General features: G+C 36.8%; 1 protein-coding gene and 1 long non-coding RNA gene across 3 annotated transcripts in view; one reads left to right on the top strand and one right to left on the bottom strand.

Annotated features, from left to right (window-relative positions):
• gnb1b (guanine nucleotide binding protein (G protein), beta polypeptide 1b) overlaps nucleotides 1-16,350 on the top strand; it is a 35,592-nt gene extending 19,242 nt beyond the window's left edge. Inside the window, exons 3-11 of one of the 2 annotated variants that reach the window (XM_065279557.2) lie at nucleotides 1,651-1,689; nucleotides 1,809-1,915; nucleotides 4,889-4,952; nucleotides 5,151-5,313; nucleotides 5,702-5,768; nucleotides 6,573-6,774; nucleotides 6,849-7,065; nucleotides 7,364-7,479; nucleotides 14,128-16,350. In XM_065279557.2, the coding sequence (XP_065135629.1) occupies nucleotides 1,651-1,689; nucleotides 1,809-1,915; nucleotides 4,889-4,952; nucleotides 5,151-5,313; nucleotides 5,702-5,768; nucleotides 6,573-6,774; nucleotides 6,849-7,065; nucleotides 7,364-7,470 (966 nt within the window). In that variant the 3' untranslated portion in view covers nucleotides 7,471-7,479; nucleotides 14,128-16,350. Of the gene's footprint in view, nucleotides 1-1,650; nucleotides 1,690-1,808; nucleotides 1,916-4,888; nucleotides 4,953-5,150; nucleotides 5,314-5,701; nucleotides 5,769-6,572; nucleotides 6,775-6,848; nucleotides 7,066-7,363; nucleotides 7,508-14,127 lie in introns of both variants that reach the window. The other variant, XM_065279556.2, reaches the window with a different exon arrangement.
• On the bottom strand, nucleotides 11,180-12,407 carry LOC135788255 (uncharacterized). Its single transcript, XR_010547336.2, has 2 exons — nucleotides 11,838-12,407; nucleotides 11,180-11,512 (listed from the first exon to the last, which is right to left on the bottom strand). It is a non-coding gene; the product is annotated as an uncharacterized lncRNA (long non-coding RNA).
• Nucleotides 16,351-16,891: the final 541 nt, after the last annotated feature.

Here is a 16,891-nt window from a genome sequence, read left to right on the forward strand (position 1 = left end):
GCTGTGCAAACAATCGTTTTGGAATATAAATTTTTGATTCAACCAATCAAAAAAACAAGATAATTGAGTTCAAATTATTATTGTGCTATTAAAATATATATTATAGATTAGGCATGTGGTGGTATGATAACAGTAAGCAAAAATACCACGGTGTTGCGGTATTTGCCATTGTAACACTTAAATGTGTTATTATCAAATGTCTGCGTATAAAAACATTTATATACAACTTTTGAACTGGACACAATACATTTTTTTTAAGCAACATACAACGTTTATTCCAGCTAAGAATAAAGCCTTTAAATGATAATATTCTTTCAAAAAATATGTGATTGAAATGTAAACATGAATTCAATAACAAGATTTAATTTTGTGTAAACGCAGTTCATGCCTTGAAAACGGTATCACAGAAAATTTTTGTGGTTTTGAAAACTTGTCTTTTTAAAACCTCGGTATACCTTGAAACCGGTAACCTCGCCATACGATACATGGGCTTGTTGCAATGGATCGCAATGCAATACAATGCGTTGCATGTTGCGATACATTGCGATACTTTTCTATCAAAGATGTAAAAAAAAATTAGACCTGAATGTTTTTTTACTTTTTTATTTTAAGACAAAACTGCTTCCACGCGGCTTTGAAAGCTGCAGGATTTTAAGAAATTCTGCCATTTTCTCAATCATGCTAACTTCTGAAACATTGGCCGAATGGCTGTATATGACAGACAACTGGACAGCAACAACTACAGCAGCGGCAGAGGAGGCCATTAGATGCACACAGATTTTATTTATTTTGTAAATATCAATACTGGAGAATGAAATATCGATACACTATTGCGGAAAAATATAACGATAGTTAGCTGTATCGGTATTTTCGCACAGCCTTATTAGTCGCTTAGTAATCATGTTAATTATGATTTTTACCAAAATAATCTTGATTATTATTTTTCCCATAATTGAGCGGCCTTATGATTTTGGACCAGTGTTGTGTTTTAACCTATATACATTGTGTAATACGTTTCACCTCAGGCTTCTGCTTGTGTCCATTATTATCTGTTAGCTGGTAGTCTGTTGTTATTCTACAAAATTTGCATAGCCAAAAGACATTTAAATAGAGCGGGTGTTTATTTACATATTTTACACGGTGAAGGAAGAACCTTTACTGTAACTGTTCTGCTTCCTCAAATTTCTCCAGAAGGAAATTACAGCGAAGGCCTTCCTCCATCTAAATACTTGACATATTTACATAATACTTCACGAACCTAAGCTTGAATTGTTTATTGGTCCTTAGTTATCATGCCGTTCTGTTTTACACTACAAAAAGTGGTTAGTATTTTTTCCTTAGGGACCGATTTTTGATACACCTCAGAGTGCCAAAATTATTATTATTATAAAATAAAAAACATTAACTATCTGACATGTAGTCTGAGCTGTAAAATGTACTTTTTAATTCTGTGAAAACTAAATCCTTTTAAACCTAAATATTTTTACCAAAGAACAGATGCATTTGTGCTGTGGTTTTCTCACATTTTTGGGCTGTGACCTGTCACTCGAAAACCAGTGATGTATGAAAAGTCATCAAGTTCACAACAAACCTAGAAATAACCTACCAGGCTGGTTTAACCTTCTTAACTGGTATTTTTTGGTATTGTAGGATGCAAGGAAAGCTTGTGCAGATGCTACACTATCACAGGTAAGGGTTAAAAATCCTTTATTCTAATTTATGTTAATTTAAGTAACACTGATTTAAACGAACAGATTAATACAGGCAACATCTGTGACACTGTTTTTAATTTGCCAATATGTTTTCAGATCACAGCCAACATCGACCCTGTTGGCCGAATCCAGATGCGCACAAGGAGAACACTGCGAGGACATTTGGCTAAAATCTACGCCATGCACTGGGGCACAGATTCCAGGTACTGTAATATACCAATCGGTTGCAAATTCTTGAAGTCAAATTTCACACTACGTTTTATTTACATCACAGCCTGACCTCTTGTGTTTTATTCCACTGTGTGGTACTCTCGGTGAGTGAGGCTGGGTTACACAAATGTGAATTTGGGTCATAGTAAAGCCAAGATCCTCAAAACATAAGAGCATTGATAACACCTGTAACATGATTACCAAGTTATGCAAAATTTAAAATAGCTGATATTTTTCAACAGTACTGCCCTATTTTGTGCCGTCATGTGTTTTAGCTCTACTGCCTTACAAAGGCAAAGCGCAGTAACTATGCATTTGGTCAAAATTGAAATTGGCTTTGTGAGATCTGATGTGTCTTGTGACAAAGTCTCCTGGTTCAATTTTGTGTGTGCCAAAATTGCAGTAGTATGTTTGACTGGCTGGTGTAAAAACTTTTAAGGGGATTTTTCTCGGTTTCAGTGTTTGCATAGTTACTTCACTTAGCTTTTGGAGGGTACTATAGTTGTAAAAGTGCAGTGCCATTATAAAATACGTGACCCTGGACCACAAAACCAGGTACGGGTATATTTGTATTTATAGACAAAAATACATTATATGGATTAAAATGATTGATTTTTTTTATGCCAAAAAACATAAGGATATTAAGTGTAGATCATGCTCCATTAGGATATTTAGTACATTTTCTACTGTAAATAAAAAAAAAGATTAATCGCCATTAAGCGCATACAAAATAATTTTTTTTTATTAAGGTATATTTTTTATTTATACTTCTAATATAAAATATATATAAATATACATGTAAATGTTCCTTAAATACAAACATTAATGTGTTTAAAAAAATAATTTTATAAAATAAAATATTTTGTATGCCATTATTTGCAATTAATGTATTTAACATTAGTAGTATGCATTTCTAATGACTTCATTTAGACAACTTTAAAGGAAATTTTCTTAATATTTAGTTTTTTTTACACTCTCAGATTCCAGATTTTTAAATAGTTGTTACTCAGGCAAATATTGGGTCTCATTCACTAGCGTGCATACGGATGTTTTCATGAACAAATCGTGATTCAACAAAAACATTTGTATCAAAATGTCTTGTATGCAAAAATACAAGAAAACCTAAAACCACTCGTATCCAATAATCAAAAACTAGGCTATAATTATAATGTGTATAATAATATTTAAATATATTAATTTACATGATTTTATTTTATATAATATTTTCTGTATTATATATATTATTATACATCTATATTATTATTATTATTATTATTATTACTATTCTGGACAGTTACTATTATTATTATTTATATTTTATATACATTTTATTATACAATACATTATATTATTCACGCTTTCCTTCCTCACTTTTTAAATCTCTATATGAAAGCGTCTGCTTAAGGCCTAATGTCAATGTCATGTAAATGTAATGAGAAGTCTAAACGTCAATCATGTGACCTCCTTTTTATTGTAGATACAGATGCGCAGCTCTGTCATATCAATTAAATGTCATATTTGTTACTGCACCCAATACCGAATATTCGGCCACCGAAAATTTTTGTCGAAAATGGCCCAAAAGAGCATTTTCGGCTTTCGGCCGAAAGACTTTTATCACCGAAACAATACGGCCGAAATGTTGTGATGACGCAAACAGAAACCGCGACCTGCATGTGCTTGTCTGAAGCAACATGTATGCGGCGCTAAAGTACGCACAGAGGCACATGCGGTTGTGTCCGGTTCAGACGTGATCATCACAGTGAGTACGCCCTTCAAAGATCAGAACTCTTGATGTGTAAACTTTAGAGAGAGTCGCGCAAATGTGTCTCATACTGTATAGTCCATTAACATACAATAAAGCAATGAAAAACAACGTAACGTTTTTATGCTGCGCTGTTTGGGATTCGCCTTCGTTCTCTGTGTGCGCGTGTTTAAGTGCCCTCAATAGTGCACACACGAGTGAGACGCAAACAAGCGAACGTAAAATCTTTCTGTTATTGACAGGGCACATATAAACAAAATTATCTCCAAAGTATTCTTTTTCTAATAAAAACATTTGTTTATGTCTTAAGTGTATGTATAGATTACAGTCATAAACCAGTCTCTGCTTATTTAAAAAGACAGTAACCTCAATTAACCTACTTAAGTCTAACAAAGAGACAAATAGCTCTAAAAATAATAATATATTTAATTTATACAATAAAGACAGTGTTATGACTCATTTAATTGGATTTCTGTAACTAATGCTAATGTTAGCCCTTATTAATGTGCAGCTTTGTTCTTTTTTATAAATGTTTGTAATTTCTTTATTTGTTATTAGATTTTCCCCACCGCCTTTTGCTGATCTGAAAAATAATCCGATCCGTGCCTCAAAAACTGTAATGTGATCTGAACCGTGAGTTTTGTGATCTGTCACACATCCCTAGTAAAGTTAGTTCACAGTGATAGCCATAAATGCATTTGTACTAATAATTGGCATAATAATTTATTTCGGTTTTTCAGCCTTGGTTTCCTCATTTTCGGTTTTCGGCCAAGAATTTTAATTTCATTGTCATTACACATTTGTATTTCTGGTCAATATTTCAATATATCAGTGTTTGTTTACTTGTTTTTACAATATGTTTCAATGCACTAGAACAATTTAGACTGTGAATCCGCCCTAAAAACTTCCTGTGCTACACACCAGGGTGCGGTTTGAGACACCCCTTGTTTATAAGACATGTGAAAACCTTAAAGTGCGATGTGTGAGGGGTTTCCCTTTCACATGAGGGGGTGGTTGTTGTGTTACCAGTAACACCCAAACCCATTTGTGTTTTTTATTGTATTTATATATAGTGATTGGTCTGTAGGTGTTTCGTTACAACCAAGACTGCCATCGAGGAAAAGCAACATTGCTTCAATTTTTATGCATTATGCAGACTTAAACATCTACATCACTGACCTGTGATTGTGTATTTTCTGTACAGGCTTCTGGTCAGTGCCTCCCAGGATGGAAAACTCATTATTTGGGACAGTTACACCACAAATAAGGTACAAAATATGACGTGTCTAAAGTAAACAGTATAGTTTGTGACTATCTTATATAATAGAAACTTAGTGGTGATATAGTCATGTTTACTTACGCCAAGCATTAAAAACAAAACACATCTGAACAGTTTCAACAATAGATGTTTACTTCCTGTTACTCTTCTCACCCTCACATCCTGTGTTTTTTTTTTTTTTTTTCAGGTCCATGCCATTCCTCTGCGCTCATCCTGGGTGATGACCTGTGCCTACGCTCCTTCAGGTAATTACGTGGCCTGCGGAGGACTGGACAACATCTGCTCCATTTACAGCCTGAAGACTCGCGAGGGGAACGTGCGTGTCAGCCGCGAGCTGGCCGGACACACAGGTACATGATGTGCTTTCGCATGTTTGGCCTCGGCGTTGTAAATATGCAGTGAATCTAGACTTGTTTTTAGCACTGTCTTGAATGGAAATCCGATCTGATAGACCCTAAAGAGGACATCAACATAAATTATGGGTCATATTTCACCCCAGTTTAAACCATTTTGATTTTTGCACTTGTATTACAACAAGGGCACCTTTTTGACATTGATTTCTTCCAATTAGTTTAGTGTTTATTACAGATAGTGCTTATTTTTTTATGCAAAATATAAATTTTGGGGGTAATCATTTCTTGAGGTTTCACAAAGTCGGTTTAGTTGTAGGTGTAATGTTGCTCTGGGTGTGAAAGGTGGTTTGTTTCAGATATGTAACACACTTCCTGTTGTCTACAGGATACCTCTCCTGCTGCCGCTTCCTTGATGACAACCAGATTGTTACAAGTTCTGGCGACACCACCTGGTGAGTAAGAGGAAATGCACGTCTCCCTTATGAGTCCCTACTTGCATTTAGGAACTTGTACCCAGGGTTCCCACAGGTCCTTGATATCCTTTAAAAGTTTGTGAATCTAGGGGGAAATTAAATTTAAGGCCCTGGGAAGTTTTTGAAAATATACATGCATACATACAGGTCATTGAAAGTGTCCAAATGCAAGAAGTTTTCCGGAAAAAAATCCATATTATTCCTTGTGTAGTGTAGGATAATATCATAACATTTCTAGCCTTTTAAGCACACGTGCTAAACTGTTCACTTTAATTGCTTATATCTTCTGTATGCGAATGTTGATTCATATCAAAATGCTTTTTTGCATAGTTGTGTTTGACACATGAAAACGTCTCTGGTTATGTATGTAACTGTTGTTCCCTGAGAAGGGAACGAGACGCGGCATCTCCCTTGGCATACTTCCTGCGTCCCCGTAACGCCGTCTTTGGCAGTATTTCAGATAGTGATACTCCCGCGTCACCCTGTCTTTGTCGTTAAGCGTCACTATTGGTTGAATTTGATAAAGACATTCAGAAGCACTTAACCCCTGGAGGCGTCCCCAAAGTGTCACCACAGTGCAAGTTCCCTTGAAAGGGAACTGTAACAATGTATCTTAAAAGGTAACACAATGTAACCTTGCTCTCATTTGAAATGCGCCCCCACATTTACTCCTTGAGTTTGAGGGTATTAGACCTGGAAAGTCCTTGAACGGTCCTTTAATTTGAAGTTAACTAAGGTGTGTGTTCATAATTTGTAAAATCTTTATTATGATGTGTCTTGCAGTGCTCTCTGGGACATAGAGACCGGTCAGCAGACGACCACTTTCGCCGGCCACACCGGTGATGTCATGAGCCTCTCTTTGGCTCCAGACACCAGGCTGTTTGTGTCCGGTGCCTGCGACGCTTCTGCTAAACTCTGGGACATCCGTGAAGGCATGTGCAGACAGACCTTCACCGGCCACGAGTCTGACATCAATGCCATTTGTGTGAGTATTTCTGACGTGATTTCAGCAAAGACGAATCATGTGAAGGTAAAAAACTAAATGTTTCCCCTCTGCAGTTCTTCCCTAATGGCAACGCTTTTGCCACCGGCTCCGATGACGCCACCTGCCGCCTCTTTGACCTGCGTGCCGACCAGGAGCTCATGGTCTACTCCCACGACAACATCATCTGCGGCATAACCTCCGTGGCCTTCTCCAAGAGCGGCCGCCTGTTGCTCGCCGGCTACGACGACTTTAACTGCAACGTGTGGGATACCCTGAAGGCCGACCGTGCTGGTAAGATACTAAACCGTTCAAACACGCATGCACCATCATAAACGCACTGTGACATGAGCTTAAAAACAGGCCGAGCAGGTTTTTAATTCCTGCTAGCACACAATACCTTTCTTTTATTACATGCACTTCACTGAAAACATGCCACATTGGTTTGTCACTTTCACATACACGGCATGTAAAGTATTCCCAAATTTCGATATTGAATGTGTGTGGTTTTGTACTTTCATAGTTTCAAAGGGTTTGTCCTTGCAATGTTGTCATGAAGATGATACAGTATAGTGACAATGGGCTTTTGCAGGTGTGCTGGCCGGCCACGACAACCGAGTAAGCTGTCTGGGTGTAACTGATGATGGTATGGCAGTGGCTACAGGGTCCTGGGACAGCTTCCTCAAAATCTGGAACTGAATGCTGAAGGTGCTTTCAATACAACATGTCCAATACAGTAAGGACTTGTCTGAAGCATCTCTTTATTAGCACAACATGAGAGTTTGTGTTGCTTGACATTTGAATTACCGCATTGTCCCCAATATAAGACTTTTTTGCCTTGTAATAAATGATGTCATCTCATATAGGCTCTAGATTTTCACATGTCAATCAAACCATACACCCGTAAAAATTTGGTAGTTGGCACCAAATACATGCAAACAAGTTCACATGGACTGAAGAAACCTGATAAACTACTTTTAAAGATCACAAGGTTTCCTGCCAGTCTCATGTTAATCTCGGGCACCTATTATAGATTAGGATTACATTCTTCAAATTTTCAAAGTCTTTCCTGTTGTCAGATTTTCAGAAAGACCGAACAGCCTTTCTGTCTTTGAAGTGTACGGTGGGAAGAGATAAAGAATACAGCACAGTTCATTATATGCAAACAAAACACTTGAGATTGGATTTTAATTTGATTAACACCTGTGGTTTCGACTCCTAAACAGGTCTTTTAAAGGAACACGCCCACATTTTGGGAATTTAGCTTATTCACCGTATCCCCCAGAGTTAGATAAGTCCATACATACCTTTCACATCTCCGTGTGTGCTGTAACTCTGTCTGACGCAGCCCCCGCTAGCTTAGCTTAGCACAAAGACTGGAAGTGAATGGCTCCAGCTAGCATACTGCTCCTTATAAGTGACAAAATAACGCGAAATTTTCCTATTTATGTGTTGTGATTTGTATAGTCACAGCGTGTACAAATAACAAGGTCATATGAGACACAGCCATCTTTTAACCGTATACATACTGGGAACTACATTCTCAGAAGACGAAGCACTGCTACTTGGGCAGAGTGATTTGCACAACTCTGACCGAACTTTCTGTTCCTCACCACACCACCCATGTAGCAGTGCTTCGCCTTCTGAGAATATAGTTCCCTGTATGTATACTGTTAAAATATCGCTGTGTCTCATATCACCTTGTTATTTGTACATGGTGTGACTATACAAATCACAACACACAAATAGGAAAATGTTGCCGTTGTTTTGTCACTTATTGGGAGCGGTTTGCTAGCTGGAGCCATTCACTTCCAGTCTTTGTGCTAAGCTAAGCTAGCGGGGGCTGCATCAGAGAGAGTTACAGCTAAATTCCCAAAATGTGGGCATGTTCCTTTAACATTGGGATCACGCCATCACTCAGTTGTAAACGATTGGCAAATTTGGCATCAGTTTGGTCCTTGTTGTAAAGCAATCATCTCCGAAATGTAGGCAACAAACATAAACCCATTGGCAATTACCTAATAAAAAACTACATCCTCTTTTGACTTAAGACTATGGGGTCAGATTTGTTTCGTATTTCTGAATAAATATACTATGATCCACAAATAAATATAGAGAGTTTCATAAATATTTTTTAAATCCACAAATGCACAATAAGCGAACCATAAATATATGTTAGACATTTCATAAAAAGGAAGGAAATTCACAAATAAATAAAATGGGATTTGCAAATGAATTTTTTTTATAAATATATATTTTTATTTTATTTATATGTGAATGGCTTCCTGCGCATTTGTGGATCGCTTTCTGTGCATTTGTGAATCGCTGCACACATTTGTGGATCGCTTTCTGTGCATTTGTGAATTGCTGCACTCATTTGTGGATCGCGTTCTGTGCATTTGTGGATTTGAAACATTTCTAACGTCAAGACGTGCACAAGAATCCACAAATAGGTGGACTCCGCCCACCGTCTACTCCAGCCAATCAGACAACAAGCACACTGTGCTGACCAATCGTGGCAAGATTTCCCTCCAACCAATCACATTTTGTTTTACTGTTAGGTTGGGAACACAGTCTTGATGATGTATGCAGCCTACAAAAGATTGCCTGATGAAATTCAACTGTCTTATTTAAAAAAAATAACTATTATAAAGTTGACTATTATTCTTAGTTAGTCGGTAATTGTTGTAAAATGCTTATGATTTGCGGATGTAATGCTCAGTTAACTTAAATTAAGCAGACGTGATGACTTATGCAGCCTGCATATGCGACCTCCGGAGGTTGCAGCCTTCCGATTGAGGAACGGGCACTGTTGACAGTTGTCAATAATTCTTTACTAGGGATTCTCTTAATACACTTTGTGGTAAGGTATGTCAAGGTTAATATTTGTCAAATTAAATTGATTAAAACCGGTTTTAGCAGTAGTTTACTCCACACGTGGCTTTTTGGTTCCTTCTGTTGCCGTGTTGGTTTGTTTCCTGGCTGACAGTAACTAAGTTTAGCATTTTGTAAATTCTGTTAATATAGCATATAGCCTTTCTTGAAATAATCCGGCTACAATCTTAAAGACGTCTTGGTTTCAATTTTGCTAATCCCTTATGTAATATCAAACTCCTGTTCTCGGGTAATTTTAATCCTTTTAAGGTTCCATTTTAATGTGAGGTGGAAATTGGAAAGGCTTGTATAGTTTGGTCTGTTCCTGATTATTTATATTATTTGACTAAATTATCAATAGTTGAAGAACAAAATACTGTTTTTTACTGATTATAATCTATAGTTTGGAATAATACTATATATAACCCATTATATTTACTATTAATTTAGTAATTTCCCTGGTTTTTGAAGCAATGCAACTTTGTAATAAAAACACTATATAAATAAATCTGGCTTGGCTTAACTTAAAAATAAATTTACACCCCATTTAGAAATTACAGATGTGTGTGTGTGTGTGTGTGTGTGTTTGTTTACATTTAATATTTAATTTACTTAAGATATTGTGTTCTATATAAATCTGTACTACTTATTTCAGCACACTCTTAACAAATGTCTGCATCTAAGCTTACACAAAGGATTAGCTTATTTATTTATTCCTTCAAATTATTGATTCATAAATAAATGAGTTCATTACACATTTCATTCATTCACTCCTGTCTACTGCAATTGCTGTTTGAGAAACATGTCATTGACCTTCAGGCCTTGTTCATTAACACAGTATGACAAAAAAAATCAATATCCTCTTGAACTTGAAATATGAACACAAATTCATCCTTTACTTCAGAGAATTCCCCGCTCAGGACATTCCAGAGGGCATTTTGTTGATCGTCTGTAACACCTGGTCAAGTAAAGATACAAGTCGTAAAACATAAAAATCACATGAAATGATACGTAGCGTCTGTCATATCCCTTTTAGGCAAACATCTATCAGCTGAATGCACCCCCACCCCTAAAAAACACACACAATAAAAAACAAATAACATACCAGTTGTTTGATTGCATACTTGTGTAAAAATCCATCTTACTTCTATGAATTTTAAGTAAGAGCATAAGCTTGTTCAGAGCATAAAGGGAAAATAAAAACAACACTGTAAGACTATCTAACAGCTTTGACATATTAAACCTTCTTGACATTAAGATGTAGACACCACAGAAATTTCTTGTTCATTTAAAAGATACCATAATGCATAATGTGTAATTAAATGATCAGTTCTGTAGTAGGAGACGAGGTAAAACACATTTGTTTTGTCATGTCATAATAAAATGTACCACGTTAGATACAAACTATCTGTAAGCAAATGTCACTACATAACTATAATGGTAGCGAAGACTACTCTGAAGTGTAGGGGGCTAGTTACGAATGAATATAGCAGTGTACCAGGGTGTCTGTCAGAACACAATAGAGAGCGTTGAACCAACTTGAGCTGTTTATTAGGCACACAAGAGAACATACATTAGATAGGAGAGAGCCAGCATTCAGTATTTATAAGGGTAGCACACACAGCACAGAACTCTGAATGAGAGGCACAACTTGGATAGCAGAGCAGTCGTTGATGAAGGTAATGGTGAATATTGGTAGTAGTCCTTTAATGAAGCTCTGCACAGGATGAGGGTATGCTCCTTTAAGAGAGATAGGCCAGAGCTGTATTTATGAGCTTGGTTGCATGGCATGTGAATGGAGATGCATGAGTGCCTGGCTATATTTGAGAGCTTAGCCAGATCATAGGCAGGTGGAGATGTGGTTTCCCTGCAACAGATAACAACAGGATTCCCAAAGTAACACTAATGCTAATAAACATACATAACATTGACAAATTAGCTACAGCTTCTCCCCTCATACGTTATCAAAATAAAATGAACAGACGTGTCTCAAATGACACATTTTACACCATTAGCAGTGTTTACACAACGTATGTAATATAACTGACATTATTACAGGATAAACACATTGATGAACAGCAAAAGAAAGTGATTTATATAACGTTACAGCGTAGTAGATTCACAGTTTAGCTAATAACATGTTAGCGCTATTAATAACGGAAATTTTAACATGCAAACCTAACTGTACTCACTTTAATGACGCACATGAACACACCGCGTAACAATCTGGTGCTATTGTCTCCACAACAACATGATTCATGCCTCACACAGCGAGACACTTGTACAAAGCTAGCGCTCTTCCGCCATTGCTTTGAGTGAGCGATACTCGCTGTCATAATAAAAGTCCTCCTCCGTCTGGGTCTTTTGCACAATGTTTCTAGAAGAGACTCTGTGATTGGTTGAAGGGAGATCGTGCCACGATTGGTCAGCACAATGTGCTTGTTGTCTGATTGGCTGGAGTAGACGGTGGGCGGAGTCCACCTATTTGTGGATTCTTGTGCACGTCTTGACGTTAGAAGGGTTTCAAATCCACAAATGCACAGAACGCGATCCACAAATGTGTGCAGCGATTCACAAATGCACAGAAAGCGATCCACAAATGTGTGCAGCGATTCATAAATGCACAGGAAGCGATCCACAAATGCGCAGGAAGCCATTCACATATAAATAAAATAAAAATATATATTTATAAAAAAAATTTCATTTGCAAATCCCATTTTATTTATTTGTGAATTTCCTTCCTTTTTATGAAATGTCTAACATATATTTATGGTTTGCTTATTGTGCATTTGAGGATTTAAAAAATATTTATGAAACTCTCTATATTTATTTGTGGATCATAGTATATTTATTCAGAAATACGAAACAAATCTGACCCCATATAAGACAGGGTTACTTGGAAAGCTATTAAAGGTTTTTTTTCTTTTCCTTACTTCAAAAGACACACTTGATATGCGTGACCCGTGCTGGCAAAATGAGTCAGAATTAGCACATTTTTATTATTTAAAGTTATTTATATTTAGACATTCTCCTATGACTTTTGACATTGAGACAGACAGTTTTAAGATCCCATGTAATGCAAGGGTCTAATATAATGTCACAAATCATATATATTTTTTCCCAACGTTTAACCAAACATTCACCTAAAGGGCGATTTATAGTCGTGCGTAGGTGCTACGCCGTAGCTACGGCGTAGGCTATCCGTAGCCTGTGCGTAGCTCTGCGTAGCCTGACGCGCACCTCACAAAATTCCTAACAGCGCGTCGGACCTACGCGGACCGCAAGCTCTGTGATTGGTCCACCAGAACCCCTCCCGTCAGGTAAAAAAAACTGCGTCATAGGTATTTCCGGTTGAGACGGTGAAAACAAAGATGAGCCAAGTTGAGGAGTGATTTAACTCAAACTGCAACATAAGTCGCTGTTTATTTACTTACATCATTGCTGGTCTTCTCAAATTATACACAACAAGTTGCTATTTTTTCTTCGTTTGTGGGTTAACTTGCTTAGCTTCTTCTTCTGTGACTACTTCTGCTGCTACTGTGGTTACACGCGTGATTACTGCCAACCAGCGGTTTCGCGTGTCTTTGCACGTCGACGCGGACGGCGACGCACAAGTATAAATGAAAACCGACGCGGAACCTACGCCGTCGCTGCTACGCCGTAGGACCTACGCACGACTATAAATCGCCCTTAAGAGGTAACAAATTATATCTGCGTGAATTCTTGTCAAAACAGATATTTTTAAAATACTAATTCTGTCTAGATGTCTATATATCGGTGTTGAGCACTCGCACATCTGTGCTCACATCAGATCTGTCTGTCATTTTCATGTTTTATCGCTCCTAATAGCTATTTTAACATCAAACAAGTCCTGTACTTTATTTTTTATTTCCTGCATACTTAAAAACCAAAACCAAAATGTCACCAGCATGTAAATGGACACACATGTGGGTGATTCTCAGATCCAGATTTAAAAGGTGTCCAGCATCAGAATTTTTAAAAAGCCCTTGAAACCCCTTTTTTTACTTACTATAAACATTATTTTTAGAAGATTTAAAAAATATTTCCTATAGAACTATAAAATTTTTTTAGATTATCAACATGATATTACATTAAATAAATGCATTTACAAACTCATGTTTCGGTAATGAAAACTAAAAAGTTGTCTAGGTACTATGACAAACAAAATTTCAACTTTTATCTAAAGAGAAAAGATAAGAACTGCTTACCTGGTAGCCATCTTGAGTGTCACAGTCAATTATGTCTCTTCCAACAATTTTTTTATTTTTTTTGTGAGGGCTTAAACAATGATTGAAAAGTGTTGCGGAGGATGAGAAAAATTGGTCTTGGACACATTTATATTAAAAGTGGGGTTGTCTTCTAATCAGGGTCGTCTTATATTTGGGACAATTTGGTAGTAAGTTAAGCCTTGTTTATGTAAATTTGTAAAATCATTAAATACATTTTTGTGTATCTTTGCAGATATCATTTGAACTCCAAAGTTGACTGGAAGACCATTCCAACTTTAGAATGTTAAATTTCACAGCATCGTCAACAACAACACCACCACCAACCATCACCTTATAAAACTGACTGACACCACCATGAAAAGAAACAAAACTTCTAAGGGATGCCTTTCCTACACCAAGAAGAGCACAATTCGTTTTATCACCCGGCTTAAAAAAAATAATAAAGATAAAGAAGAATTCCTGTGGTATCAGATGAATAACTTGCATTCCCTCTCGGACCATCTTTGTCACCCTGTAACAGAAAACAACACTATCATCCCACGCTTATATATCATGTGTCTAGGAAGCAAATGTTGGAGTGTAATTGTACAAATTATTTAACTCTTCTTATTTTTTTGTTTCTTTTATCTGATAGTTCATCTTAGATCTTTTTCCTCTTATTTTGTTCTCTTTAGATATGTTTCTGATTAGAAAAATCTTTTAATCCTGTTATAAAACCACGTGAAAAACACAAGTCGTGTGTAACGCTGAAAGTAGACCAGGATGAAAAAGCAGCTTTTTTGAAAATGCCAATCATACGTTGTTTTTTCTTTTGTGCGCTAGGTTGCTCTAATGGTTGTGTAGTTTCATGATCGTGACTTAAGCAAGAAGAAGAAGAGTACGCGTGCCCTCCTGCGAGATCATAATTCATATTCTCGGGCGGCCCCCGACTCGAAACCGTTCCAATTGTTAACAATTACCACTGCTGGGCTGTTGCCAATAACCGGGTTAATAAGAACAGCCTTGGCTTTTTAAAAATGTAACCATGATCTGTGCATTAGTTGAACTTTTTAGTGTGAATCCTGGTCCTTTGTCATTAAAGAAAAAATGCCATATCTCTTTTAAATATTTTCTGAGTCTGATGCGTCATTTCTCTTTGAATGGCCGTTTGTAAATATGGGTATCGGACTTGCACGCGAATGCAGCATTATTATCCTAGCTAACGTTTCTTTCCAGTCTCGTCACAGCTTTGTTTGCACAATAAGAAACTTGACTAACGTTTTAAGCGTTAACTAACCAAGCACATGCCGTTAATTACATTGAATGCTAATTTTAACGTAGAAAACGCACAAAAAAAGTAGAAAAAAATAAAAATGTATCAATAAAAAAAAAATGCAGTCCTTTCTTTCATTGGATTAAAAACTGTTCAAGCTAACCCCTTAGCTTATCTTCTGGTCTTACGTTTGTTTCTTGGTTCCTTTAAGGTTTTGGCTTGGATTCTGATTTTTTTTTTTTTTTGGATGGTTTTTCATCGGGGGGTGGGTGGGTTGGGATGTTAGTTTTGATTTCAGTGGTGTCTGTGTTTGGAAAAACAAGATTTTTTTAAGCCCAGTTCCAGAAAGAGAACAGAGAGCCCTGTCTGTGCTTGGAAATACAGTTACTACTATGTGAATGAAATGTTGTACAAATCAATGTCTGAAAATAATGATGATTCTGCAATTTTTAAGTTAAGCGTTTTATTTCAGCTGCCATGAATTAACGTAGTCGCATGCTGTAGAATTTGCTTAAACGGGTGCTGACGTCTTTAGGCCCCGCCTACTTCCACCAGGACGGCGAAATCGACATGTGAAACTGAGAAATTTCGATCGTTAAAACTTTTATTCCAAATGTTTTAGACATGCTGTGCATACATCATTTACTTTGACCGGCCAAGCTATGCACCGACGTAAGAAATCGAGAGGGAGAAACAATTTAACTGCAGTCGACGTGTAAAACATGGCCATTCTTCCTTGAGCGCCCCTGCGATTGTTTTCCGAAATTAAACCAGTTTCAAAAGCGTCCCATCTGAGAGTACATAAAACCCTTTTGTGCGAGTTTTCTAAATAAAACGTTTTTTTCAATCTTTTTGAATGGCATCTGATATGGCAGAATATTCTTTTGGTTTTTTCCACTGTAAACAGATGCACTTTCTTTAATAGTTGTGACTTTTTTATTGTTTTTTCCTTTCTCTGCGATAATGTACAATAATTGTGATGTATTTGTGTGTGCTGCCACCAGTAAAGATTAATTGCAGTTCAATTAAAATGGATTCCCCTTATTTTCTCTCTTCATTAATAACTGTAGATCTCAGCACTCCCTATCTCACCTTTTGTATTTAATTTCAGTCTGTCGGTGTAACAGAAAGCTGGATGCAACATAGATACTATATTAAAATGTACTGTTATTTAAGATGTAATAAAAACGAGTTTGAGATGTCTCTGATGTGCTCGTGTTTGGTAGAGAGTTTGCATTTATAAAGGTCGGTTTTTGGGAGAAACCCAATAAAAATACTTTTTGAGTGGATAAAATGATCATAGGATGTAAAAGTATTTATTTAGGCATAGATGAATAATAAGAGTTCTGTACATGGTAATGATATATGGTGAGCCTCAAACACGATTGTTTCATCATTCTTATGTAAATCTTGTGCATGCAAAAGACCGCTGGAAAACAGACCAATCTCAACGTAACACCAACTGTGTTACATTAAATTAGTTGGGGAAACATGCATGCCATTCTTCACGGACGCATTTTCAGTGCGTCTTCCGGAAGTCATATTTGTTGACCGCATATGCCATTCAGTTAAAAACATAAGACATACAATTGTACTTTCATTCTTACCTTAAAATGTAACTGTTGCTTTTCTGTAATAATAATAATAATAATAATCCTCTATGACGTATGCGGTCAACAAATGCGACTTCCGGAAGATGCACCGGAAATCCTGGCCAATCCGGGAAGAATGGCACGTATGGTCA

The sequence above is a fragment of the Paramisgurnus dabryanus genome, chromosome 7 (assembly GCF_030506205.2).
Source record: "Paramisgurnus dabryanus chromosome 7, PD_genome_1.1, whole genome shotgun sequence".
NCBI classification, from domain to species: Eukaryota; Metazoa; Chordata; class Actinopteri; order Cypriniformes; family Cobitidae; genus Paramisgurnus; species Paramisgurnus dabryanus.